General features: G+C 44.1%; 1 protein-coding gene across 9 annotated transcripts in view; it reads right to left on the bottom strand.

The window, feature by feature from the left end:
* Positions 1–26588, bottom strand: part of APBB2 (amyloid beta precursor protein binding family B member 2) — a 217740-nt gene that overhangs the window by 147437 nt on the left and 43715 nt on the right. For 5 of the 9 annotated variants that reach the window (XM_054989594.1, XM_054989599.1, XM_054989596.1 and 2 more), the window contains exon 2: positions 18900–19010. In XM_054989594.1, coding sequence (XP_054845569.1) covers positions 18900–18975 — 76 coding nt within the window. In that variant the 5' untranslated portion in view covers positions 18976–19010. Of the gene's footprint in view, positions 1–3954; positions 4024–18899; positions 19011–26588 lie in introns of all 9 variants that reach the window. The other 4 variants (XM_054989597.1, XM_054989600.1, XM_054989598.1 and 1 more) reach the window with 1 other exon arrangement.

Below are 26588 nucleotides of genomic sequence, written 5' to 3'. Positions count from 1 at the left end.
TCGTTCCAGGACGGAAGAAGACGTGGACCCTTTGGCTGATGGTAACTCTAAGTGTTGATCTTTGCGACCTGCAGAGTAGTGATAGTTCAGAGGACTCACTACTCACAGAGATCCTATGTCAGTCAAGACCTTACAGATTAGATGACTCAAAAAACTCATCAATAAACACAGGGGGAAACCCCAAATCTGAAAAAAGGAAAAGCACAGGAGAGGGAAACAGAGAAGGCCAACATGAGCATATTCAGTGGCTTAGGAGAAATTATCTGAGGCTGAACCATGAGGTTAAATCCTACTTGGCTTAAGGAGGCCAAATCCTTTACAAAACACTGAACATCTTACTATATAATTGAGTAAGGGTATTTCAGACAACTCACTGTATACCCTGCTGCACCACCAGAGGGCGATGCCATGGAGGGAAGCCTAGGCAAGGCACCATGTCCCTCCAGAAAATGTGCCATGGTAGGAAGCCCAGGCCGGCAGCAGGATGGGAGCAGGTGGCAACGCCCGCCTCCCACCTTCAGCCAGCTGGTATTAGGAGCGGAACAAGTGGCAATGCCCACCCCCCTTCAGCCAGCTGGGATGAGTAGCAGAGCAGGTGGCAATGCCCACCCCCTGCCACAACCCAGCTGGTATTAGGAGAGGCAAGCACGACTGGTACGAAGGTACATGTGAAGGAAAAAACAAGAAATCATGCATAAACACACTGACACAGTGAAAAAGCACAGTGGCAATATTGTTAAAGGAGTCAAAGCAATTAATCAAACATTGAAGACAAATAAACAATATCACTTCAGCCTCAAACCACTGTTTATGAATTTAAAGTTGTGAATGTCCAATGAAGCAATGAAGGAAATGGCGGCCGTGTAGAAGAAGTCCCAAAGGGAAACTCCAAAGGGATGCCGTCTGTGGGCTAACCAGGAAGTCCTTTTCCTTAGCCCAGTTAGTCCCACTAGAAGATGAGAATTTTTTAAAACACCAGCCCGGCGTCCCAGGCTCCGCCCGACAAACAGGGCCGGCAGTGCTACCTGTTCTTTCGTCGGCAGGACCTCCTCCGGGGCGGTTATAATCACTGTCCAATGGATTAACTCTATCCATCCTGGCATCAAATTTACTTAGCATCCAATGGATTAACTCTATCCATCCTGACATCAAATTTACTTAGCATCCAATGGATTAACTCTATCCATCCTGACATCAAATTTACTTGGCAAACTAGTAGTTCCTGCATTAACTTTTTGGACATCGTGGTCTACAGACAGTGCGACAGCACTTTGGGGGTTAGACCTTTTCGCAAGAGTACAGACCGCAATTCATATTTGGCTTTTAGTTCCCATCACCCGAGACATTTGCGTTTCAACATACCTTATGGTCAACTATTAAGGATCAAACGTAACGCCTCTGACCCAACAGAATGGGCAAAGGAGGCGGACAATATGCTGCGGGCTTTTCGACACAGAGGGTACCCTGAGAACATACTGTGGGATGCTCATCAACGTGCTGCGGTTACTAGGAGACAGGACCTTTTTTTGACTAGAAAACGTGATAGGACAGACAGACTGGTTTGGACTATGGATTTTACCCCCATGTCAAATCAGATTAAACGTATAATCAATAAACATTGGCACTTGCTTCAAGGGATTAAAGGTTGTGAAATTTCTCCAATAATAGGCTATAGGAGAACCCGAAATTTGAAGGATCTGTTAGTACACTCTACGTACGATCCAGTCACTAGAGGTTCACTTTTACCCATTGGGCATTTTAAATGCGGGCATTGCCGTATATGCCCTAATACTATAACGAGTAATAACATCATGATCCCAGGGACGGAGGTGCCTGTGCAGTTAAAACAATACAAAACCTGTCAAACTGCAGGGGTTGTTTATTTAATTGTCTGTCCATGCAACCTACTATAAGTGGGCAGCACGACGCGGGCCCTCAAAACACGTGTGATGGAACGTATCTCACGTATTAGGAATCGAGTGGCGGAAGCTCCTTTAGTGGGCCACTATGCGTTGCAAAATCACAGGGAGGATGATTTTCGCCTCACTGTTTTGTTTTCCGCCAGGGACTTACCAGAACGCAACCGCAGGAGTATTTTGCTGCAAAAGGGATCCACGTGGATTCCTAAATTACAGTCTTTGGAGCCCAACGGTTTGAATCATGAAATCAATTTATCTTGTTTTATATAATTTGTTTACATACTACTGCACCTTTAAATGATCATTTGTGATTTGATGGTTGTCTTTAAATTGTGCTTAAGGGTGGAGCTGAGGATGTCTCAGCCGCTCTGCTTTTGACTACTTGACTGTGTTAACTGTATTTGGGAGACATCAGCTCCGTTACTTGTGAGTATGTGGGCAGAATGTGTTATTTTGTATGTTTTGTAACATGTAACTTTTGTGCTTGTTAACAGTGATTGTAACCGCACCGGAGGAGGTCCTGCCGACGAAACAACAGGTAGCACTGCCAGCCCTGTTTGTCGGGCGGAGCCTGGGATGCCTGGCTGGCGTTTTGAAAAATTCTCATCTTCTAGTGGGACTAACTGGGCTAAGGAAAAGGACTTCCTGGTTAGCCCACAGACGGCATCCCTTTGGAGTTTCCCTTTGGGACTTCTTCTACACGGCCGCCATTTCCTTCATTTCTACATTGGACATTCACGACTTTAAATTCATAAACAGCGGTTTGAGGCTGTAGTGATATTGTTTATTTGTCTTCAGTGTTTGATTAATTGCTTTGACTCCTTTAACAATATTGCCACTGTGCTTTTTCACTGTGTCAGTGTGTTTATGCTGATTTCTTGTTTTTTCCTTCACATGTACCTTTTTACCAGTCGTGCTTGTCTTTCCTTGTGAAGGTGCCTTCTTATTTTTTGGTATTAGGAGAGGAGCAGGGAGCAATGCCCACCCCCTGATTAACCCAGCTGGTATTAGGAGCGGAGCAGGTGGCACTGCCCATCCCCCATCCTAACACAGCTGGTATTAGGAGTGGAGCAGGTGAAAATGCCCTTCCCTGCCTTAACCCAGCTGGTATTAGGAGCGGAGCAGGTGGCAATGCCCAGCCCCTGCCTTAACCCAGCTGGTATCAGGAGGGGATTGGATGGCAATGCCCATCCCCCACCCCAGATTTATCTGCCAAAACTTTGGAAATAGAAAGTATTGAACAAATCTGGTCAATAGACTGTACCTAACTGTTGCTGATACTGGAGAGAAGGGAATAAATCCAAAATTTAAAGCCCCTAAAATGAATTTCCAAGGTATTGGTTCATTTTTCTAATAATTGTACTTCATATTCATACAACCTGCTGAAAAGCAAGAATCCCTAAATTTTTTAAGCCTGTGGACACCTCTGGAATTCTGAGGCCAGGGAATTCTGGGATGTCTGCATCGACCAATTACAAAACATTGGGAGGTTGAAAGCCGCGTGTCCTTCTGCAACGGAGGGAGCTGTTCCTGAACGGGGGCTCCCTGCAACTCAACGGCGATACAGGGTTGTGGCTGAAGCTCCTCCTGCTCCTATAAAGTGGGCAGCCAGCACGGGTTACTTGCTTTGGGGAAGAAGCTAATAGGCACAAGGAAACCCGTCGCTGCCTCTGGGGCTCATGGCCCTCCACTCAAGGGTTCCACTTACATTACATCTCAGTAATTGTTTCATCAGCTCCTTAAGATATGCTAATATCCTCCCAGCACAGGAGGTGCAAGGTCAAAGTGACGACTGACAAAAGCCATCCAATGAATTAATCTTGGGCAGTTTCAGGTGGGTAGCCAGGTTGGTCTGCGGTAGATACGAGTCCAGTGGCTCATTAAGCTAGCTAATTAAAAGGAGGAAAAGACAGTATGAAGAGAGAAACATATTTATTTAAATTCTTAAGTGCAAATTAAGGCAACACAACGGTCAAGGCAACGAGAGGGACAGGCAAAATGCTGTTCTATTAAAATATGTGAAAGGACATCTAACCTGGGAGTACTTCTGACATGGATCACTGGGCTTCAGCAATGGATCAGGAAAGGGACTGTAATTTGAAATCTGAAAAGAGGGATCGTTTTAAGAAATTAAAAACAAACACAACAAGCCACAAAATAAAGCTAACACAGTATTTTACTTGTATTTTATGGATACTGGGTACTGCCAAGGAATTCAGTAGTGGCTGGATAAATCATTCAGTAAAGCTAACTGTTGGAAATACAGATAGAAAAAAATTGCACTGGAAACATTTTTTTTTTAAATCAAGAAACTAACATTGCTTCATATTTTAAGAAAATTTATTTTAGCAAAACAAAAACCAAAAAGTCTCAGTACCAAAACTCTGATTTGTGCTAAAATGTTTAGACAGGAAAATCCTTGCAGGTAAAACCCTTATTTGACTGCATTACACATTGCTTCACACGACGTAACAAGACAAATTTTGTTGTTGTTGTTGTTAAGAAAATGCCTGTCTTTTACATTCAAGCTGTAGGCCATATTCTTGAAACTTTGGTTCAGGCTTTCAGGCCTTCCGGATAAATCTTCATGAGAAACTTGCAGAGCTTACAAGAGCCTTCGTACACAGTGACCTTGTAAGATAAGATAATGTGCTAGCTTGCTAGTGATGTAGAGCACGGCTCCATAAGTAAAAACTGCTGCTTCTGCAGCAAGCCAAAATTTGCAGTTACAGCTGAACAACCTAGTATGATCTAGGGAAAACCATTTCAGGCTGGAGTGCGAAGACACAGCCGATGGTCAGAAACCTTTCCACTCACAGAAAAGCACCGACGGATCCAAGCCATAGTTTTGATTTGGGTATTACAAGAAACTGTGGTTTGCCCTCTCCTTTCCCGAAGGCTACAACCTTCAGCCGTATCTCACATTTAATAAAGGGGGGGGGGGGGGTAGCATCTCACTCCAATCACAAAAGTGTTTTTTTTTTAAATTTTAAACTAGATTCTAAAAGGTAGGATGCCAGTGACCTGGTAATGTATGGGTTCCTATCTTGTAAAAGAAAAGAAAGGCTGTCAGGCTATGGATGACAGGCTATGGCAGATAGACCCCTGTACCATTACAGCAAGAATCCAGGTTCTTGGTTAAAAGGTTTTGTTCAGGAATCAGATCATTTCCACAGCTATGCCCATAGGATTACTCAGAAGCAGAGTAAGCATCTAAGCAGTAACAGCAGGTTGACAGGAATACTCAAGACATGTGAAAATCATTCTATTATAGAGCACAATTACACTTTCCCCCTCCCAACTGTAAACATAACTTTTCGCGCGAGATTGCCCTGGGAGCTCCTCACGTATTTTACATATCAAGTCTAGACACTAGGAAAGTAAAAGACTAAAGTTGAAACACAGTAAAGCATGAGAATGAACAGTTACAAGGTCAGAAACCCCAGGAGGTTCAAAGGAATGAGGTAAGGCACCTGCAGCTTCATTAGGAGTTATGGCACTGGCAATGTTACATCAAGGCACAGCATTAACAATGGTTCTTAGTGACAGCTCAGCTGGGAATAATGGCATGGATGGGGTACAGACACGACAAAGGCTCTGATTAATATTTGTGAGCTCCTTTTTCACACATGCCAAGGTGATCCATCTCTGTCTCTCCTCACTGAAATGGGGACATTCAGTAGCTAGATAAGCCGAGATACTTATCATCCCCATATCGCAGAAACACCTGTGTTCTGACAAGGGAATTCTCAAAAGGTGACCTTTCATTTCTGGGGTTAATACAGCATTCAACCCAGCAGCCAAGAAAATAGCTCGATATTGGGGAACAATCATGGACTTTAAATATGCTGGTAAGGTAACAGAAAGTTCGAGTTCATTGTAGGCAAGGGAACCAGTAGCGTAGCGTGGCAAGGGCCAGAGGGGCGGATGCCCTGGGAGCAAAATTATTAGGGGGCACCAGCCACCGAGGAGAGCCTGCACCACATCTACAGGAGCCAGGAGGCCACCCGCACCACCCTGGCCACCTGCCGTGCTGACAGGGTGGCTGGCTTGCTGGGCACCAAGCTGGCCCTCCATTGCTGCCAGCCAAGGAGCGCGCCAAGGGGCACTGGCAGCATGGGCAGCTGCGGCAAGCAGCTGCAGTGGAGGGATAAGGGGCGGGGAGGCAAGCAGCCTCGAATCGCAGGAGCACTCGGGGGGGGGGCTGCAGCAGAGGGGTAAGAGGTGGGGAGGCAAGTGACCCCGAATCAGAGGGAGCGCTCGTGGGGAGCGACCATGCCCTGCGCAATACCGTCACTTCCTGGAAGTGACGTTATGGCAGGGGGATCCTGGAGCACAAGCAAACTTGCGTGAGATAGTAATGCAGCATCATTAGCATAAATTAAAATGGAAAGATCTTGATTATTAAGGATAGGTGCATGGTGAGTAGGTCCTGAAACTACTTTAATGATATCATTGATGTATAAATTGAATAAGTAAAGGGATAAAAAGAATCCTGTTGGGCACCTTTAGAGGTTGGGATGGAATCTGTCGTTTGGCCTTCAGGGCTACATCTGGTTTTACCTTCTGTATCGTGATATAATCTAGTCAATAGCCACAGCAAGCGGCTGCTGATCATGGTTTCCTTTGGCTTCTGCCATAGTCTAGTTCTAGATATGCTATCAAATGCTGAGCGTAAGTCCACAAAGGCTACTTATAGATGATTATTTACTGAAGAAGTATACTTTTCAGTCAAATGGACCCAACCCAGGCAGAGATCAACCACAGAGCATCCATGGCGGAACCCTCCTTGTTCTTTACTCAAAATTTCTGACTCCTCCATCCATTCTTTCAATCTTATGCTTAAATAAGCTTCATATAATTTCCCAATAACTGAGAGGAGGATAATTGGGTGATAGTTCTGTGGCTCCTGCTTTTTCCCATTATCTTTAAAAATCAGTACTGCTAGAGCCTTCTTCCAGATGGAGGGAATACACCCTGAGTTAGTTATTGTAGAAAAGAGAGAGGTCACAACTTCTGCCCACCGCTTCAGGTTTTATTGTAGTCGATTTTCTGGTACTCCAACTATTCCTGGTAATTTTCCTAATTTCCTGTTCTTTATTAGGTATTTAGTGGTCTCAACTGACACTGGTGGCCAAGACTCCAGTTCCCAAACTCAATCAAATTTTCTTCTTCTCTATATCAGGTTGTATCCCCTTGATATAAACAGCTTAAAAAGTAAACCATACATCTAGAGAGATGCGAAATAAGCAAAATATTCTTAACACTGTTGTTCACAATATGCCAAAACTACCTATTGTTTCTATCATGGGTAGCAGATATTACAGCTCTCCATTTTTTCATCAAAGTTGCCTTTTTCTTGTTGATTACCAGTTGTTTCCATCTCTCCTTAGTGATCTTAAGTCTGGTTAAGGTATATTCTGATCTCTTCTATCTAAATTCCTCATGATAAGCTCTCCCTTTTCTAAGGAGGATCTGGCATTCCTAATTAAACCAACCGTTCTTCCTTTGTTTTAGTTGGTTAAAACAAGGTAGCTGGTATACAGATTTACATAAATCTATGATCTGGCTCAAAGGATCATATTAAAATGTCACATTAACCACTGAGGCACATTGGTTGCACAAGAAAGGGCATTCTTGTGAATGGTTTATAGAACTAACTTCTGTGATATCAGTGAGGCCCATTTCCTTATTTTTATTCTCTGGTTGATCTGCTCTATGGGCAGAGTTGATGATGGTGACTTAACTGCTTATTTATCTATGGTTAAATGTGCATAAGAAGAGATCTGTGCAAATTTTACACTGTTGACGCCAGATCTAGCTTAAGTCAAACATTTTGTTCATCACGTCAGTAGTCTTGCAATACATAAAACCTCTTAAAGCTCTACTTTCTATACACTGATTAAAAATCTCAGCTTTCATTAAACAAGAGACCATTACTAGCTATCACGACGGTCACTGTTCTGCCTGCATGTTTTTTTTTTAACTCTACTGTGCTTCCTTTGGACGAAACTCTCTTGTGGTTTTCTAAAGGATGCTGAAGTTTAATGTAGATGTTTCCTTGTGTCTAGTAAAAGGTAAAGGTAGTCCCCTGTGCAAGCACCAAGTCATTACTGACCCACAGGGGGACGTTGCATCACGACGTTTTCTTGGCAGACTTTTTACGAGGTGGTTTGCCATTGCCTTCCCCAGTCATCGACACTTTACCCCCAGGAAACTGGGTACTCGTTTTACCGACCTTGGAAGGATGGAAGGGCTGAGTCAACCTTGAGCCGGCTACCTGAACCAGGCTTCTGCCCCGATCGAACTCAGGTCATGATGACTCATGAGCAGAGCTTGGGCTGCAGTACTGCCGCTTACCACTCTGCCCCACAGGGCTCTAATACCAACTGTCAAAATATACTGTATTCCCCCCCAAAAAAACAATATGAAGATTCTAAGCATATTTCACGGCTCTTGAAACTCAGTTCTCCATAAAGAAGCTGAAAAAATTAACTAAAGCGGATTTCATGGCATACAGAATATGCTGAACTTGGACTAAATTATAGTAAGCATAAAGGCTTGCCATATAGTATACACCCAAAAAGCAGAAAATTTATTAGGCCTTCCATTCAAAAACCTTTCAAGAAATGCTCAGTGGTAATTACTGAAGCTTTAAGTTCCCAATACATCAGAGTATTTACAACATTTCCATTTCAAAATGCTACAACTTTCTCCAAAAAACAAAACACCAGTCATAAAATGACCAAGGATATTATGACAAAGAACAGAAAAAACACAAATACACATATATATGGTGCATGCTGACAACTTCATTTACTGCAAACAAGCAAAAATTCAAGAACTGTGACTTATCACCTTCCACAAGAAAAAGCAATGGACTTTTAAAAAAAATTGCACAGGTAACAGGTTTAAAGTACCTTACAAACCAAAGTTTTTTGAGAGAGACATTCTTTTACTTCTCTTTTTTCCATGGAATCTGGAAATGGGACCTTAGTAAATACCGCTTTTAAAAATAAACTTACTAAATTTCCAGTCAGTTCCTCTCCATCCCATTATTCTCTCTCGCTTATTCCACATCTGCTTCAGCCAGGGTAGGACCTCATAGGAGATTAAACCTGGCCTGGAGGGTACTAACCATGGGCACAGACTATCCTGACAGTGGCAAGCGGGTGGCAGATTCTGGGAAACAGGTTTCTGTAGGGTAATCTCCTCTTACTGCCACCATACAAAGTGCGAGTCTTGACCCAGCATCAGCCGAATGGAAACTGTATTGATTACATATGGGGTGGGGAGGGAGGGAGGTGTTCCGCTTTCAGAACTGGATCTGCTTCGCTTAGTCCAATACAGAAAAATCAAACTGACTACTTCCACATTCTGCTCCAAAAAAGCAAAATCTTGTGACCTCTTTAAATCTGGCATTTTCTTGTTTATTTTGTATAATTTACTGTGCTTCAGCTAATTTCTGGGAGGGATACAGAACACTGAAGACCACTGCAACTCTTACTCTGGCACATCTCTGAGACGTTAGCATGCATTGTCAACACTCTCACGCTTCTCTTCACAGCCTTGAGGGCTAGCGACTTGGGTTTTTAGGTTCCCTTGTGTAAGCCTGTACTGAAAAAAGAGTTTGGGGCCTAGGACCTAGGTTTGATTAATAGACTACACATACTTAGACGGACTGGACTAGCAGACCAGACTAGCAGATAACTGATGCGTACCTAGGTATTAATTTGCATGTTTAGCAAAGACTCATGGGGCATGTGTGGGGGGGAAAAGGTCCCCATGACTAGGAGAGGTGGCATAATACAGGACTAGGCTATTTGAAAAGACTGGAGGGGAGAGAGGAGTGCTGAAGCTAGCGCTCTTCGGAAGGCAAAACTTGTTTCCAACCTTTAGATCTAAGAAGGTCACAGAATAATAATAACAACAACAACATTCATTTATATACTGCCCTTCAGGATGACTCACTCAGAGCGGTTTACAAAGAATGTTATTATTATCCTCACAACAAAGCACCCTGTGAGGTGGGTGGGGCTGAGAGAGCTCTGAGAGAGCTGTGACTGACCGAAGGTCACCCAGCTGGCCTCAAGCGGAGGACTGGGGAATCAAACCCGGCTCTCCAGATCAGAGTCCCGCGCTCTTAACCACTACACCAAAGTGGCTCTCAGAGCTGAGAAGAAGAATTGAGCCCTTCTCCCTGGGAGAGCAGCGGTGGCTAGGAAGAGCTGAAGAAGCAGGGAAGAGCAAAGCCCAGGAACTGCTGGCAGCTGAACCCTCCACTGACCGCCTGGGACCGGCACCCCAGTGCCGAGCTGCCCCACTCTGTCTTGCCAGGAGGAAAGGGGAACTGCTCCGAGAGCAACCAGCAAGCTCCAGGATTCATACAGCATCTTCATAAAAAGAGCCCTGCTGTTGCAAGGCCTTCTTGGTATTTGGGACTCCATTCCGGGCACAGCCTGGCAAAGCCTCAATCGTTTAATGACTGAACAACATAAACAGCATCATTTGTGAATGAATGATTTACTGTGGTCAAATGCCAGCTCAACTACATCATTTATAACGTAGTATATAAAATTAGGCATATTTATGGAATTTAAAAGTGTGAATATCTTCACCTTCTCTAAGAAACATTCCATGTATAATGATGGTTGTTGTGGGTTTTCCGGGCTGTATAGCTGTGGTCTTGGCATTGTAGTTCCTGATGTTTCGCCAGCAGCTGTGGCTGGCATCTTCAGAGGTGTAGCACCAAAAGACAGAGATCTCTCAAAAGACAGAGATCTCTCAGTGTGACACTGAGAGATCTCTGTCTTTTGGTGCTACACCTCTGAAGATGCCAGCCACAGCTGCTGGCGAAACATCAGGAACTACAATGCCAAGACCACGGCAATACAGCCTGGAAAACCCACAACAACCATCGTTCTCCGGCCGTGAAAGCCTTCGACAATACATTCCATGTATACCCAATACTGGAGAAAAGTTTCAAACTGCTTCAACCTATGCTAACATAGCATATGTATATTTAATTTTTGCCATCTGAGAAGCAGGAAAAACTGAAAGTTGAAGGTAGAAAAATACTGCGGTAAACAAAAAAAAAAGTGCATTAATTGGTCTCTCTCACAGAGTCCTAATAGGCAGGACTGCCAGTATGATGGATATTAAGGTAAATGTTATAACACTAAAAACACTGAACTCTTTAATAATGCATAATCATTAAACACATCGTAGCATATTAACTGTTGCCAAATTTATTTACATATAAACAAAAACAACCCTCAAAAATGTTGTATATGTCTAGATTTTAGGAGTTTATTACTCTGGTGTTCCCCTCCAATGTTCCCTCTCCATTGCCAAAGTTGAGAAAGTCCTCAGACTTTTTCATGCTGAACATTTGGAAAGAATAAAATGGTTTGGAAGACACTCAAAAAGAGAAATTATTCCATAGAATGAGTTCACTGCTCCCCAACATTTCCCAATTTTTCCAAACGGAAAAAGTCCTCAGATTTTACGCTTTACATTTCTAGTGTAGAAAACTGTGCTTTAAGGTACATGTTAAACATTCTAAAAAAGAATTTTTTCCCACTGTTCCCCCCAATTTTCTGTTTTTTCTCTTGGGAAAACTGAAAAAAATGCTTGGGGAGGAAAGGGGGGAACAGTCCCTACCCCTGGCCCATTTCCCCATTTTTTCCCCCTTGCCCTTACGTTTCCTGCCTGTTCCTGCTCTCCACACCTCTTACACGATATCCCCCCCCCCCACACACACAAGGACCCTCCCACCCTGCCCTGAAGCGGCCTCTATGGCTGTCAGCATCAGAGTTTGCCAAGTTGGAGGAAGGGGTGGGACTGAAGCCCCAAATGGAGGCGCCATCAGGAAGCCTGACTAGGACGTTTTTAGAGGAATCAAATGGGATCACACGACCCACTCATTAAACTGCCCCCTTTGCTACCCAACTAGCTCTCCTGTACTGGCTGAAGCTGGTTGGTGTCCCACAGGTTCTATCCTCACACGGTATCTGCAAAGTCCTGGGTTCAGAATCTGCAGAGGACTTAAGCCCTGTCAGAAATATAACAGAAGCACAACCTGTAATTCCACATGATCCAGAGAAACCTAATTCTACAACTAGACATGAATGATCTGAAACAACTATGTAATCTCTGCTAGACCATTTAAGTCAACATAAAGCAAAAGATGAAATGGCTGTTCCTTGTCACAGGATAAATATGTTACAGCCGCAGCTTGAAGACAGGTGAGAGCAGCCTTGAGAGAATCCCCAGTCTGCAACCAAGAAAGTCATGTAGAGAAACCCCAGATAAGAAAACCACCCCTGGCTTCACAAGGATGACTCGTAAACTATCTTGTGCAAACACTTCTGTTAAGAATACCATACTGTGGAAAAACGATAGCAAGGACCAGGGCTTTTGGGGGGGTGAAAGAGGTAATGGAACTCAGTGGGTTGCCCTCGGAGAAAATGGTCACATGGCTGGTGGCCCCGTCCCCTGATCTCCAGACAGAGGGGAGTTGAGATTGCCCTCTGAGATCAGGGGGCGGGGCCACCAGCCATGTGACCATTTTCAAGAGATTCCGGAACTCCGTTCCATCACGTCCCCGCTGAAAAAAAGCCATGGCAAGGACTATCAGAGTAGCCTCCGGCATCAGCAAAAATGCCAAACCTTAACATAATTTTCTGAAGCGTGGTGGAGGAAATGGGGGGCAGATGGATCTCTGTGGTTCTACCTGCTGAGATCATTGGACAGATTTTGCAAAGGACCAGCCCTGAAGAATCTAGGAGTATGACTGATGTTAGCCACAGGAGATAGACCACAGGAAAAAATAAATGTTCGTTATAGGCAAACAGACTGCTTTTTCTGTGACTAGTGTGACCTATGCAATCATACTTTTGAACAATCACACCTCTGCCAGTGCAGAAGCAACTCCCTACAATTCTGAAAACTAGTACTCCATCTCCTTCCCTGAGGAAGCATCCCATATTTTTGCTCTAGCTCCAAGAGGCAGGTGCCTTCTTGCTTAATTCAGTCAGACCGCTGCAATCAGCACCCCCAGAGAAGGGGGGGAATTATTATTATTATTATTATTATTATTATTTATTATTTATTCAATTTATGACAAGACCAGTAATGGGGAATGACAAGACCAGTAATGGGGAAGGAGGTGGAGGAACAGGCTACTGGCCAGAGAAAGAAGAGGAAATCGTGACTGGCACAGCCATCAGGGATCCACTGAAATAATCAAGTATGGTTTTGCAAAGTACAGATATTACCAGAGGCAAAGGGGGAAACACGCTCACAAATTGGTTTTCCCAGTGGCTGGAGACTTCAATGGTGTTGTTAATTTGCAGTTAGACAGGAAATCAAAGTCATCTCATAAAAAAACAGGGAGGTTACCAAAATCTTGCTTTGAGTTGGTTGGACAAGAAAACCTGGAAGATATATGGAGAAACTGGAATCCTAAAATAAAATAAAAATACATTTTACTCTGCAAGACATCAGTCCTTTTCAAGAATTGACATGATTTGGGCAATAAAAGAGTTAAGCTTGTTGACAAAGAAAATAGAGATGATGCCAAGGGTGAGTTCGGATCATAACCCAGTGATATGGAAAGTTTCGATGGGATTTAGGAAATTTAGATGGAGACTAAACGAAGACCTTCTTCAGAGTCAAGAAAATCTGGAATTTATTCAAAAAGAGACGAAATACTTTTTCCAACGTAACAGTGGTCAGGAAGTGCCAACACATACGGTTTGGGATGCTTACAATGCAGTGATGAGAGGGATCTTGATTACTTTGAACGGTAGGGAAAGGAAGAAAAAAGAAAGAAAATTCCAAGAAATATAGGATAAAATTTCTAAAAAGGAGCAAGAGATACAGAAAAGACTGGGGAAGAAAACAATAATTCAAGAAATAAAGATACTACAAGAACAGCTGAGGGCCTATGCAAACAAAGAGTTGGAGTGGAATGTAAAGATTTTACAGCAAAAATCTTTTGAAGGGGCTAATAAGCCAGGGAAATATCTAGCCTGGCAATTGAAAAGGAAAAGGGAGAAAAAAGTAATTGGAAAGAGAGTGGAGGAAGGCAAAGAGATAATGGAACACCAAGGGATAAAAAGAGCATTCTACAAGTATTATGCCAAATTATTTCAAAAAAGGAGAATAGATTTAGAGAAAATAGCTAGCTATTTAGAAAAAGCAAGATTACCTAAGATTTCAAATACAATGAGAGAGCCACTAAATGCTCCAATTACAGAAGAAGAAATTTGGAAGCTACAGAGTCAACTAAGATAGGGGAAGCACCGGGTCCAGATGGAATTTCAGCAAAATTTTATAAAGTAATGAAAAAAGACCTGATGCAGACCCTACAAAGGTTGATGAATGAGATTATGAAGAAAAAAGGTCTTCCCAACTCTTTGAATGAAGCAAATATTTCACTGATTCCAAAGGAGTCACAAGATTTAACAGATGTCAAGAACTATAGGCCTATTTCTCTATTGAATAGTGATTATAAAATTTTTGCAAGAATTATAGCGGAAAGGCTCAAGAGATTTTTAATTGACTTTGTGGGAGAAGAACAGGCTGGATTTTTACCAAATAGGCAAATTAAGGACAATTTGAGAGTTGTGTTGGATGCCATTGAATATTATGATAAGCACCCCGAAAAGGAGGTAGGCTTTTCCTTTACGGACACGGAGAAGGCCTTTGACAATTTAAATTGGGATTTTATGTTTCTGACAATGGAAAAGATGGAATTGGGGCAAGAATTCATAGAGGCCATGAAAGCTATATATAAAGATCAAAAAGCGTCATTATGTATAAACAGTGACTTGACAGAAAAATTCGAGGTAAGAAAAGGCACAAGACAAAGATGTCCACTTTCACCTTTGTTGTTTGTTATGGTGTTGGAAATACTTTTAAGGCAGATAAGAGAAGATAACAGCATTAAAGGTATAAGACTCAAAGGCTTTTCATATAAGTTCAGAGCATTTGCAGATGATGTGATGTTTATAGTGGAAGAGCCAGTCCAGACATTACCACTATTGTTAGATAAAATTAAAGAATTTGGAGATCTGGCAGGGTTTAATATTAACAAAACAAAGTCGAAATTGCTCTGTAAAAATATGACAAAAAAGAAACAAGAGGAGTTAATGTGTGTTACAAAGTGTGAAGTGGTTCAGAAAACAAAATACCTGGGAATAGAACTAACAATTAAAAATATAGATTTATTCAAGAACAATTACGAAAAATTGTGGTCGCAGATAGAAAGGGACATGTTGAAATGGAACAAAATGAATATGTCACTGTTAGGACGCATTTCAATTGTTAAAATGAATGTGTTACCTAGAATGATGTTTTTGTTACAAACGATTCCAATTGTAAAAGATAAGAAACATTTTGATAAATGGCAAAGGAAGATATCAGAATGTGTGTGGGCAGGGAAAAAAACAAGAATTAAGATGAAGGTGCTGTGTGACGCAAAAGAGAGGGGTGGATTGCAACTACCAAATTTGAGACTGTACCATGAGGCTATATGTCTAGTATGGTTAAGGGATTGGGCAGAATTATCTAATCTTAAATTGTTAGCCTTGGAGGGGCACAATAATTTGTTTGGTTGGCATGCATATTTATGGTATCAAAATCAAAAAGAGTCCAGTAGCACCTTTAAGACTAACCAATTTTTTTGTAGCATAAGCTTTCGAGAATCACGTTCTCTTCATCAGATGCATGGAGGGCAGAAAGAAACTGGTCAAATATAGAGGAGGAGAGGGGAGGGGGGATATTTATGATATGAAATGGATAAAATGGATGGGATGTTTCAGCATCATTTTGTGAGAAGGAATGTCTTCATGATTTGGCAAAAGTACAAGAAGTATATTGGGGAAAAAAGACCCATGTGGATTGTTCCTGCAGAAGTTGTAAACCCAAATATGGAATACAAGGGAGAAGATTGGATAACCTACAAAGAATTACTATGGGTGGACAGAGATTCTCTTAAAATAAAGAAAAATGAGGATTTACCATTTGAATATGGGTTACAATATCGACAGATTAAAGATCTATTTGAGTCTGACAAAAAGAAAAGTGGGTTTTAGAACAAAAAATACAGAATTAGAGGAGTTATTATTTGGAGGGGGGGAAATTGATTTCTAAGGTGTATAAGCTTTTACTGAAATGGTATACGGAAGATGAGATGGTTAAAACTCAAATGGTGAAATGGGCAATAAATTTTAATAAAGAAATCACAATGGAGACATGGGAATTTCTATGGAAGAATACATTGAAGATATCTACTTGTAATAATTTGAAAAAGAATGGATACAAGATGATGTATAGGTGGTATTTAACACCGAAAAAATTAGTAAATGCAAATAGTAATATGTCAAACAAATGTTGGAAATGTAAAAAACATGAGGGTTCTTTTTACCATATATGGTGGACGTGTGATAAGGCCAAACTTTTTTGGTCAAAGATATATACGGAAATGTTATTAATTATGAAATGTAATTTGCTAAAGAGCCCTGAAATGCTGTTGCTAGGATTAAATATGCAAAAAGTTAATGTGAAGGATAGGACATTGGTATATTATATGACAGTGGCAGCAAGATTACTATATGCACAGTATTGGAAGCAAGAAGAGATACCAGAAATTGAAGACTGGATTCAAAAACTGTTGTACATGGCGGAGATGGACAAAATGACAAGAAAGGAATATCTTGAGAGCAAGTGGGACGTGAAAGGACAGTTGTGTCTCTGGATAATTATTAAGATATATAGAGAATGTAAAAGCTTTACCTTTAATAATAGGGACAAATATTTGAATAGAGATGATAATAAGAAATAAAGGGGCTATAGTGCTGTTGGGAGTCAAAAAGGAAAAAGGGGGAGGGGGAGGGGAGGGGCATATATATTGAAGTAAAGGGTAGATGTAGTTGTATTATGTAATATGGAATGTATGTTGACCCATTCAATAAAAATGGTTAAAAAAAAATGAACTGGTTTTCCCGTGGCTCAAAAAGATCTTGCCTAAAGACCAAGTCCCTATAGCCCCTCTGCTGCAGTGCAGAGAGTGCTGTTTTTCTACACTGCATCTAACTGGTCTGCTCTGGGTTGGCACCAATCCTGGAAGATCCTGTCTCTTAGCATTATGATTTCAGGGCTCAGCTGTATGCCACCACCTGCCCTCAGGTAAAGCATCTTCAGTGGGCCCCCCTGTCTTTGGTGGAGGTGTGATATGCAAACCTGAAATTGCCTGACAATCCCATGGGGCTCTCTGTGTGCTCTGTGCAAAATGAGGATGTCAGTGCTGTCGATACCACACAGGGCCCCCTGCGGGCCACGCCTCCCTTGCCCACCCATTAACTCCAACCATGAAGAGAGAAAGCGCATATAAGGGATGCCCGGCTGGATCATACCAGGGGCCCTGGAGGGCCAACCAACAAGGCGCAAGGTCAAGGGCCTTCTCCTCGTGCAGCCCCCTGGCTCTGGCATTGGGGTGTTTAGTCACCCTGGCTAGTAGCCATTGGTGGGCCCCTCTCTCTCCTCTATGACTCTCTCCAATGCCCTTTTAAAATCATCTGCGCTGGTAGCCATGACTCTGTCCGATGGCAACAAACTCTACCACACGCATGGCAGTGCAACAATATGGAATGAAGCAAGTCAGTCTACTTCCATTTGCATAAAAGGTGTCATGCACTTATTTGATTGACTTTATGCAATCTTCTAACAGCTACTTGCCGTGGTCACGGTGGGGAGGGGCCTCCCATTGGCCCTCTGCCATCCGGCAAGAGCATTCCCCAGGGGCTCCCCCAGGTCTCAGATGTGGAAGGGCCACACTGGGTTGCATTGCCCAAGCTCAGGAAACCATCACCCTAGAGGACTGGGCCTTGTGGAGCAGGGACCAGCTCCTCCTCTATCCTCCCTGGCCTGGGCTTCTGGGGCACTTTTTATCCTCCCCTCCCCCCCAAAGCCAATCCCTGAGCACCTGCCCCCATCGTACCTGCCACAGGCTTAAGTACTGCCTGGCCCCACCTCCTCCAGCTGCAGGTCCTCTCCAAGGAGCCACAGAGCACCCTTGCTGTGGTTCTGATTGCTCCGGTCCTGCCCCATCCCAGCCTCGCCGAGTGAGGTTACTAATGGGGCTAATGTGGGCGGGGTGCTGGGCCAGGCTGCCTGCTCACGCATCGCATCTGGCAGTGGGGCGGAGTCAGCGTGGCTTGATGGCAAGTGCTGCCTGAGCTCCCGGGTCGCTCTGAGGCCTGGCTGCAGGTCACGTCTGGGGCAAAGGCCCTCGCTCTGCGGCAGCTGTGGCAGCAACTCCTGCCCTCATACTGCTTTTCTGCAGTGTTTGCTGGGCCACAGACCTTCAGCGGCAGCAGATCCTGACAACAAGGGTGGCTGCTGCAGCTGATGAAGTTGCAAGAGGGGGAGAAGTTAAGTCTGCCAGCAGTGAGCCTGGGGCAGTGGTCAGGGCCAGCCCTGGACTCCAGCTGACAAACTGAAGCAGTAGTACTGGCCGCCAGTATACAGAAACTAATACAAATAAACCCTTTGGTTTCAATTCAACAGAATTTATTGCAAACCCCTCCCCCCCAACCACTTTTGTACTTTTACATTTCTTCTAAGCAACTTACAGTGCAATCCTAAACAGAGTTACGTCCTTCTAAGTCCACTGAAGTCAACGGGCCTTGAAGGGTGTAATTATGCTCAAGTCTGCATCGTCAACATCCTTAGAAAGTATAAGAAATAACTACCAATAAACCATTACTTATACAGCAGTAAAAAAGGAGACTGGGCGGTGTCATCCTCAGTAAAGTTACACCGTTCTAAGCCAATTGTTTTCAATGGACTTAGAAAGGCGTAACTCTATTTAGGATTGCCCTGTAAGTAAGCCAAAGTCAGCCAAGATGAGCGACGAGGTTTTGCTGGTGGTGGTGTTATACAGACAGGTCGCAAGCAGATCTGCATACTTACATGAATTGCTTTGACGACAGTGAGCCCCTGGGTATCGCCTGCCCATAATGCCAGTCAGCACATTATCCTGTGTCATCAGCTGTTTTCAAAGCAAACGGCAGAATTGTTTTACTGGGGGCAGAGAAAGAAAAGGGGAAAAGAATGCAAAGATTTAGTATAATGCCTCGACCTTTTCATTAAAATGCTAATCATCCTCTCCTACGGTTTTGGATCAGCATGTTTATAAATTATTCATAGATATACTATTGACAGCCAGGGCTTTTTTTCTGGGAAAAGAGGTGGCGGAACTCAGTGGGTTGCCCTTGGAGAAAATGGTCACATGGCTGGTGGCCCCGCCCCCTGATCTCCAGACAGAGGGGAGCTGAGATTGCCCTCCGAGGGCAATCTCAACTCCCCTCTGTCTGGAGATCAGGGGGTGGGGCCACCAGCCATGTGACCATTTTCAAGAGGTTCTGGAACTCTGTTCCACCACGTTCCTGCTGAAAAAAAGCCCTGTTGACAGCGATGATCTGTTGGGGCTATCGACGCAGAGCAAATTTACTTGGAATCGTTACAGAGCCAATCCTGGCTTCCCTCCAGTTCGCAGAAACAGGATCCATCACCTGTGTAAGGAGAATCCATTTGGAAACCACCACCACAGAAGGACTCTTGGCCTGCGACCTCCCAGCCTTTTGTGCTTGACCCCTGCTTACATACCAGCCATTTTGTGGTTGTTCTCAAAATTTTAATATTGATCACAACCTCAACAACGTTTGATCTTCCTGCTCTAGCTCCCTCCCCTTAATAATTACATAGCCCAAAACAGATGCAACAAGAAAGCCAAGCTACATACGGCCTCTAACAGTAAAACAGGCTCTAACAGGGAAACAAACATATGACCCATTTATTCAGTGTTTCCTAGGATTCTGATGTCTGAGGCACAATTTTTATGAATTATAAATGGGAAACACACTCTATGACTCTTAAGTGAAGGAAATAAACATACATCTACATAACAGCTGCAGAGCAAAACAAGAACGCAGAGACAACGAAGCCAAGTATGATAAGTAGAAACTCACTCTGATTAGGAGGAATGTAAAAAAAAAATTAATCCCATCTAACCTGCCACCAAACCACCTCTAAAACAGGGTCAGTAACACAACACATAACCACATCAGGGTAATAGGCGTACACATATAAATACAGAGAAACTGCCTTAATCTTAATTTGAGTTACAAACCACAGACCCAAACAAAACTCTTATGTCTAACAGCAGGGGAAAATTAGTACCATCATAGCATAGTGCATAGCTTATTATTACTGCGAGCATCTAGAAATCCATATTCACTATGCAACCATATTTGTAGAAAAGAGTAAGAGTCCAGTAGCACCAATAAAACTAACCAAATGTTGTGGTAGGGTAGGAGCTTTCGTGGGCTGCAGCTCACTTCTTCAGAGGAAGAACCATGTTTGTGTTACACAATAGCTGTACAGGGCATAGGGTTTGGGGTTTGCTTTGTTTTGTTTATACTTCTTATATTTCTCAGGCTCACAACAACTACACAAGATAATCCACTAGTCTGCCCATTTGGCAGTTGAAAAACTGAAGCGAATGACAGAGATTTGCCCAAATCACCACAGTTCTTACTAGCCACCTTCCCAATAGTCTGATGGTGCCCTTTCCTGCCTACAACAAAAACTGTAATAGTACAGCCAGTTGATGGGCTGTATCCACCAATTTAATTTAATTTAATTTATTATATTTATATTCCTCCCTCCCTGCTTTCGCAGGCTCAGGGCGGATAACAAAATACAAATATCACATACCATTAAAAACATTTAAAAGCACTATGTCATATCATATATGATATCATCTATTTACATATAAATAATTAAAAAGCAGAACATAACATAAATTTGGTGTTTCGCACAGCGGTTCTACCAGAGCAAATACATACAGTAGTAGAGAGTGTGGCAACAGCATCGGTGTTCACATAGGGGCGATGGTTTAAACCCCCCCCTCCATGGGGGGGGCACCGCCCGGCGTCAGCCATATGCCTGGCGGAATAGCTCTGTCTTACAGGCCCGGCAAAAAGGCCCTGGCCCTGGTCAACACCAGGCGGGCCTCCCTAGGGCCAGGGACACTTAAAAGATGTTTTCCTCCAGAGCGGAGAGTCCTCCGGGGCTCATATGGTGAGAGACGGTCCCTCAGATACGTCGGTCCCAGTCCGCATAGGGCTTTGTAGGTTAACACCAAAACCTTGAACCCGATTCGGTACTCCACTGGCAGCCAATGCAGCTGGCATAGCACCGGTGTAATATGCTCCCACATTGGTGCTCCAGCAATGACCAGCGCTGCTGCATTCTGTACCAGCTGTAACCGCTGGATCAGGCCCATGGGAAGCCCAGCGTAGAGTGCGTTACAGTAATCCAACCTAGAGGTGACCGTTGCTTGGACCACTGTAGTCAAGTCGCGGGGAGACAAATAAGGGGCAAGATGCCTGGCCTGCCGAAGATGATAAAAGGAAGACCTGGCAGCCAAGCTTTCTTCTTTCCCCTCCCTCCACTCTCCTCATGGCTACAGCTTCCCATCCCAAGCGGCTTCTGTCCATACAGGCCCCTTAGTCCCCAGTATAGTCTTCTGGGTGGCTGAAGGGGAACCCAGCCACCCTCTGTCACCGTGTGTCCTGATATTCATGTTTCAGACAACGAGATGATTCGGAGTTTCCGTTTCATATGGACAATGACTCACAATCACAGTTTGTTCTGTATGTTCTCTTATACACCCAAACACAATGAATGCAATAAATGAAGAACTCAGTCCCACACCATTCCTATTTTTGGCTGTGGCATATGGACAGTGTCCTGAATTAAACCTTTTAATAAAAAACATAACTGGCATAACCACCATGATTCTGATGCTGTACAGAAAAAGGCACAAAATGCAGTACCAGTCAAGAGAATTTTCTTAGAACAAAGGAAACATACAATGTGGTGACTGCTTATAGGCAGGGCTTTTTTTCAGCAGGAACGCGGTGGAACGGAGTTCCGGAACCTCTTGAAAAAGGTCACATGGCTGGTGGCTCCACCCCCTGATCTCCAGACAGAGCGGAGTTGAGATTGCCCTCCACGCTGCTGAGCGGCACGAAGGGCAGTCTAAAACCCCCTCTGTCTGGAGATCAGGGGGCGGGGCCACCAGCCATGTGACCATTTTCTCCGAGGGCAACCCACTGAGTTCCACCACTTTTTTTCCCAGAAAAAAAGCCCTGCTTATAGGTAAGTAACTTCATTTTACTTCAGCCATAAGGTTTCTTAAGTCGTCTTATAACTTCTCTCTGGAGCTCCTTATCCCATAACACTAGGCATGGGAGAATTTTGTTCCGGTTCAGCATTCATTTTCAAAAGGGTTTCTAGCCATCACGGTTGAAAGGTACAACAGTAAAAATGCCAGAGAAGCTAAACACAAAACTATCCCAACGAATATTTCCTTCCAACGACAGTTTTCTTATTTGCAGGCCCAGCACTGATTGGGAGTGGGGTGGTGGGAGGCAAGACGACAAAACACACAGAACAACTTTAGCTGGAGTTAAAGGAGACCACAACTTTATTGGTACACAGCTTGTGGGGCATTGGTGACGCATAGGACGAGGATTCGAACATTGGCTGACCCGCCTGCCAGGCCCTGACAACCCTCCAGCTGGGCTTCACAGTTGTTGGCTTCACAAAATTCTATGATCCTAGTCCAAATTTTCCAACGTTTGATTCTGCTTTGTCACCTACTTTTCCATTTGCCACCTATGATTATCAGCACATCTTGTTTAGGTGTGTGATTAATTTCTTGAACACTTGTATAAAAGCTTTCAGTTTCTTCCTCTTCAGCATCTGTAGTTGGGTCATAAACTTGAATGAAGGCTAGTTGATAGGCCTTCCATGATTGATATTAATTTATCAGACTTCGTGTTATAGTTCTTGACTGCTTGTGCTACATCTCACCTCGCTGTTCAAGCAACACCATTTCTTTTGAGTTTGTCATTTCCAAAGTACAACACTAATTTTCTAACTGAAAATATCCTAATCCAGTTTATATTAGTTCACTCACACCCAGGATTGCAAAGTTTAAAAGTTCCATTTCTCGTTTTACAATTTCAAGCTAACCCGGATTCATACTTCTCACATTCCATGTTTCTGTTGTGTGTGTGTGGTTTTAGATGTTCCTATTCACATCTGCAAACTAGATGTCCTTTTGACTTTAATCCAGTCCCATCAAGAACTGCACTACTCATACTTCTCCTCTGAGTGCCATCCAACCTGGGGGTCCCGTCTTCCAGCACTCTATCTTCTTTCATTTTGGATTGTCTCATCATAGGATTTTCATGGTAAGAGATGGTTTACACTGCCTTCTTCCGTGCAGTTCTAACCAGGGTTAGCTGAAGTGTCACTGCCATTATCTGTGAAAGATCGTCCACCAGGGTCACCTTCCACTACTGCTGCTGCCCAGTAGCTGACCTTCAGGGATTCCTCCGCTCCCTTCACCACTGGAACGTTCAGTTCCCTTCTGCTGATGTGACTGTTGATTCCTGAAGGGGGTGGAGGCATCTTAATCTGGTGTCTCGGCTTTGACCATTCCGCCTTGAGTGACTCTTCTATAAATTTAGATTCTTGACCAAGCCTGTGCTCCCGATGATGTTTCTCTCAGTTTCACTGACACACTCAAACCCTCCTCACCACATTAAGTCATGTATCCAAGAGCGCTGAACATTTAATAACAAGTTCTACCTTAGGCAGAAATATTAGTAAATTACTTTCTGTAAAAATAAAACCAAGCTATTTGTCACAAGTCAGCCTAATGTGTAAGCACCACTTGTCCAAACATTCTCTTGAAAAATAAGATTCCAGAGCACTTTTTTCAATTATAAATTCTATGCATGTTTTCTTTCGTTTTAGAGACTTGAAAATACCTCTTCCTAATAGTACTATTCTACATCATCCTCTATGAAAGTGGAAGATCTAGTTAATAGATGCCTGAGCTTTGTTTTCAAGTTGCCTTTTACACTTCCCTCCCCATAGAGGTGTAAGCCACATTCCTTGATGCTTGACAGCATCCTCTCTTCCAGTTTCCATTTACAAAGGGCAATCGACCAAGAGCTAGATGGTTAGAGCACTGCTCAGCAACCACTGTGGCTACTGCTCCAGCCACAAAATGGCACAAACAGGGGCTTTTTGCTCGTGCAGATGCACCCCAAGAGACTCTCATCTTCCACTCCGTATGTAGCACGTTTTCCCAAGAGCTCTTTCCTTTCTACTGATAGCAACAAACAAGAATGTTACTCTCATTCTGCTGCTATTATTTTCTTCCAAAAATATTTTCCAACTGTATACACAGGGAGCATGATGCAATGTTAGAATTTTTTTTAATGGAAAAGAATTGTAGGTGGGATTAGTTGGCTTACTTGTTTTGATATGGGTCTCTAAGCATATGCATTCAAATCTTTTTAGGAAGGAAGGAAGGAAGGACCTCATACATGAGTGGCTTTCCCAGAAAAGTGAGGGGAGAACATTCTCATACAACATTTGCATACATGCATCTGACGAAGAGAACAGTGATTCTCGAAAGCTTATGCTACAATAAAGTTGGTTAGTCTTAAAGGTGCTACTGGACTCTTTTTGATTTTGCTACTACAGACTAACACGGCTAACTCCTCTGCATTTGCCTACAATAATTGTTGGTTTTGATCTTTAAAGACTTAAGCAGGCTGGGACCAAGACATCTGGACCATCTCATTCTGGATATTCCTGCCCGTTGATTAATAGATTTGTCACAGGTCCTGCTTCCTCACCCACCTGTGGAGAAAGTAAGGTGTACTTGCTGTAAGAACCAGGGCCTTTTTAATTGTGGCACCACAACTGTGGAATGCTCCCCCACTCCAAATAACTGGTTGTTTGCCCAGAACCTGACTGAATGAGCTTTTTGGTGCTAAATGGTTGGTTAAGCATGGTTATTTGTGATGTTATTCTATTTACTAAGCTGGCTAGTTAATTTATACTGAGGGGGTGTTGGAGCTGATTCTTTGATCTTCCTTTCTGCTTAAGTATACTGTTCTGCTTTCGTAGAGTTTGTGGAGGTTGATCTTAATGGTTTTTCAGTATGGCTCTGGTGCTTTGCCGTGACTTGGAGAGCCCGATTTCGTCAGATCCCATCAGTTAAGCAGGGCCAGCCCTGGCTAGTACTTGGAGGGAGACCACCAAGGAATTTTAGGGTTGCTGTGCAGAGGCAATGGCAAACCCACCTCTGGGTATCTCTTGCTTTGAAAACCCAATGGGATTGGTGTGTGACTTGACAGTGAAACAAAAAGGTGTTTTACATTGAGTTTTTGTGGTTTGGGAGTAGTATCTTAACTTCTAGCGGGGTGTTGACTATTTTATTGTAATAGACTTCGGAGTTAAGGCGGGACACAAATTTTAACAGAGGGCTCATCCTGTGGAAACAACACGGTTTCTCCTCAACTCAAGAGAAACTGTTGCTGCAGAAAGCACCTGGTTTTATTATATAGACCACCCTGAAGAAGCATCAGCAAAACATAGAGGGGCGGTATATTGGAATAAAACCCCTTTCCCCCACAACACTGGGGTTTTTTGTTTGTTTCTTGCTCTGTATTTGGTATAGCCCTCTTCTCTGGTACTATATCCATTGTCAAAGACGTTAAAATTATCAATACGTATGAATTAGACAATACAAGAAACCCACTCTGCACCCATCTCCAGCTATTATCAGCCTCCAGAAAGCCAAATGCCTTCCAAACTTCCTGCCATTCAAAATGGGAAGTGATTCCTTTAGCAGGTAGTTTCAGGTGGGTATCTGTTTGGCCTGCAGCGGAAGAGCAAAAAAAGCAGCATTGCTGTAAACAATTGTATCCGGCAGCTCTCCTACTGCAAAAACGATATACGGGTGTGAGGCCCCGCCCTACCCGCCGCTGGCCCCCCCTGCTCTGCCGTACCCTTGGACCCCGGTTGGGGTGGTGGCAAAGGAGTTCCCTCGGCCTCAGACTGGGCGGGGGCAGCAGTTGAGCCACTGGCTTCTGCCTCCTACCAGCTGCCTGGAGAGCCTATGGCCGTTTCCCCTCTCTCTCTCGCTTCCTCGCTCTGGCCGTATGCGCTCTCCCCGCCAACTTCTCCTCCTCCGCGTCCTCGGGCTCTTCCCTTTTCTGCCACCGCCTCAACCCGCTTCTCCCCTCTCCCCCAATCCGCCATCGTGCTCCCTCCTTTCCCCGCCCCGTGCTCTGCTGTCCGTCCTGTCACTGGTGCCTTCCCTTGTCTGTTCCCACCCCTTTCCTCTCAGCTCGCTTGCCTCCTCCGTCTTCCTCCCTTCCCCGCACTCCGCTGACCCCTTCTCCTTCCCCCTTCTCGTGCCCGTCTCTTCATACTGGGGAGCCCTCCCAACCTTCTGCTCCCCAATCTGGCTCCGCGCTGCCCCGGGTGCCCGCCTCCCTTCCGCTGCTCGCACCCGCGCCCTTCCCCTTCCCGGCCCGGGCCTGGCCTGCTCGGCCGCCATGTCTCCACCCAGCCGCCTCCTCGGCAGAGGCCTCTCCAGGTTTTCCCCGCCCGCCGCCGCCCGCGTTGTCGGGGGCGCCGGTCTGGTGCCCCTCTGCGGGGGTGGTGGTGGTGGCGGCGGCGGCCCGGCATTCCCCGGCCCGGCTGCTTCCTCCGGCCTGT

The sequence above is a fragment of the Eublepharis macularius genome, chromosome 10 (assembly GCF_028583425.1).
Source record: "Eublepharis macularius isolate TG4126 chromosome 10, MPM_Emac_v1.0, whole genome shotgun sequence".
NCBI classification, from domain to species: Eukaryota; Metazoa; Chordata; class Lepidosauria; order Squamata; family Eublepharidae; genus Eublepharis; species Eublepharis macularius.
This window is presented reverse-complemented; position numbering and strand designations above follow the sequence as displayed.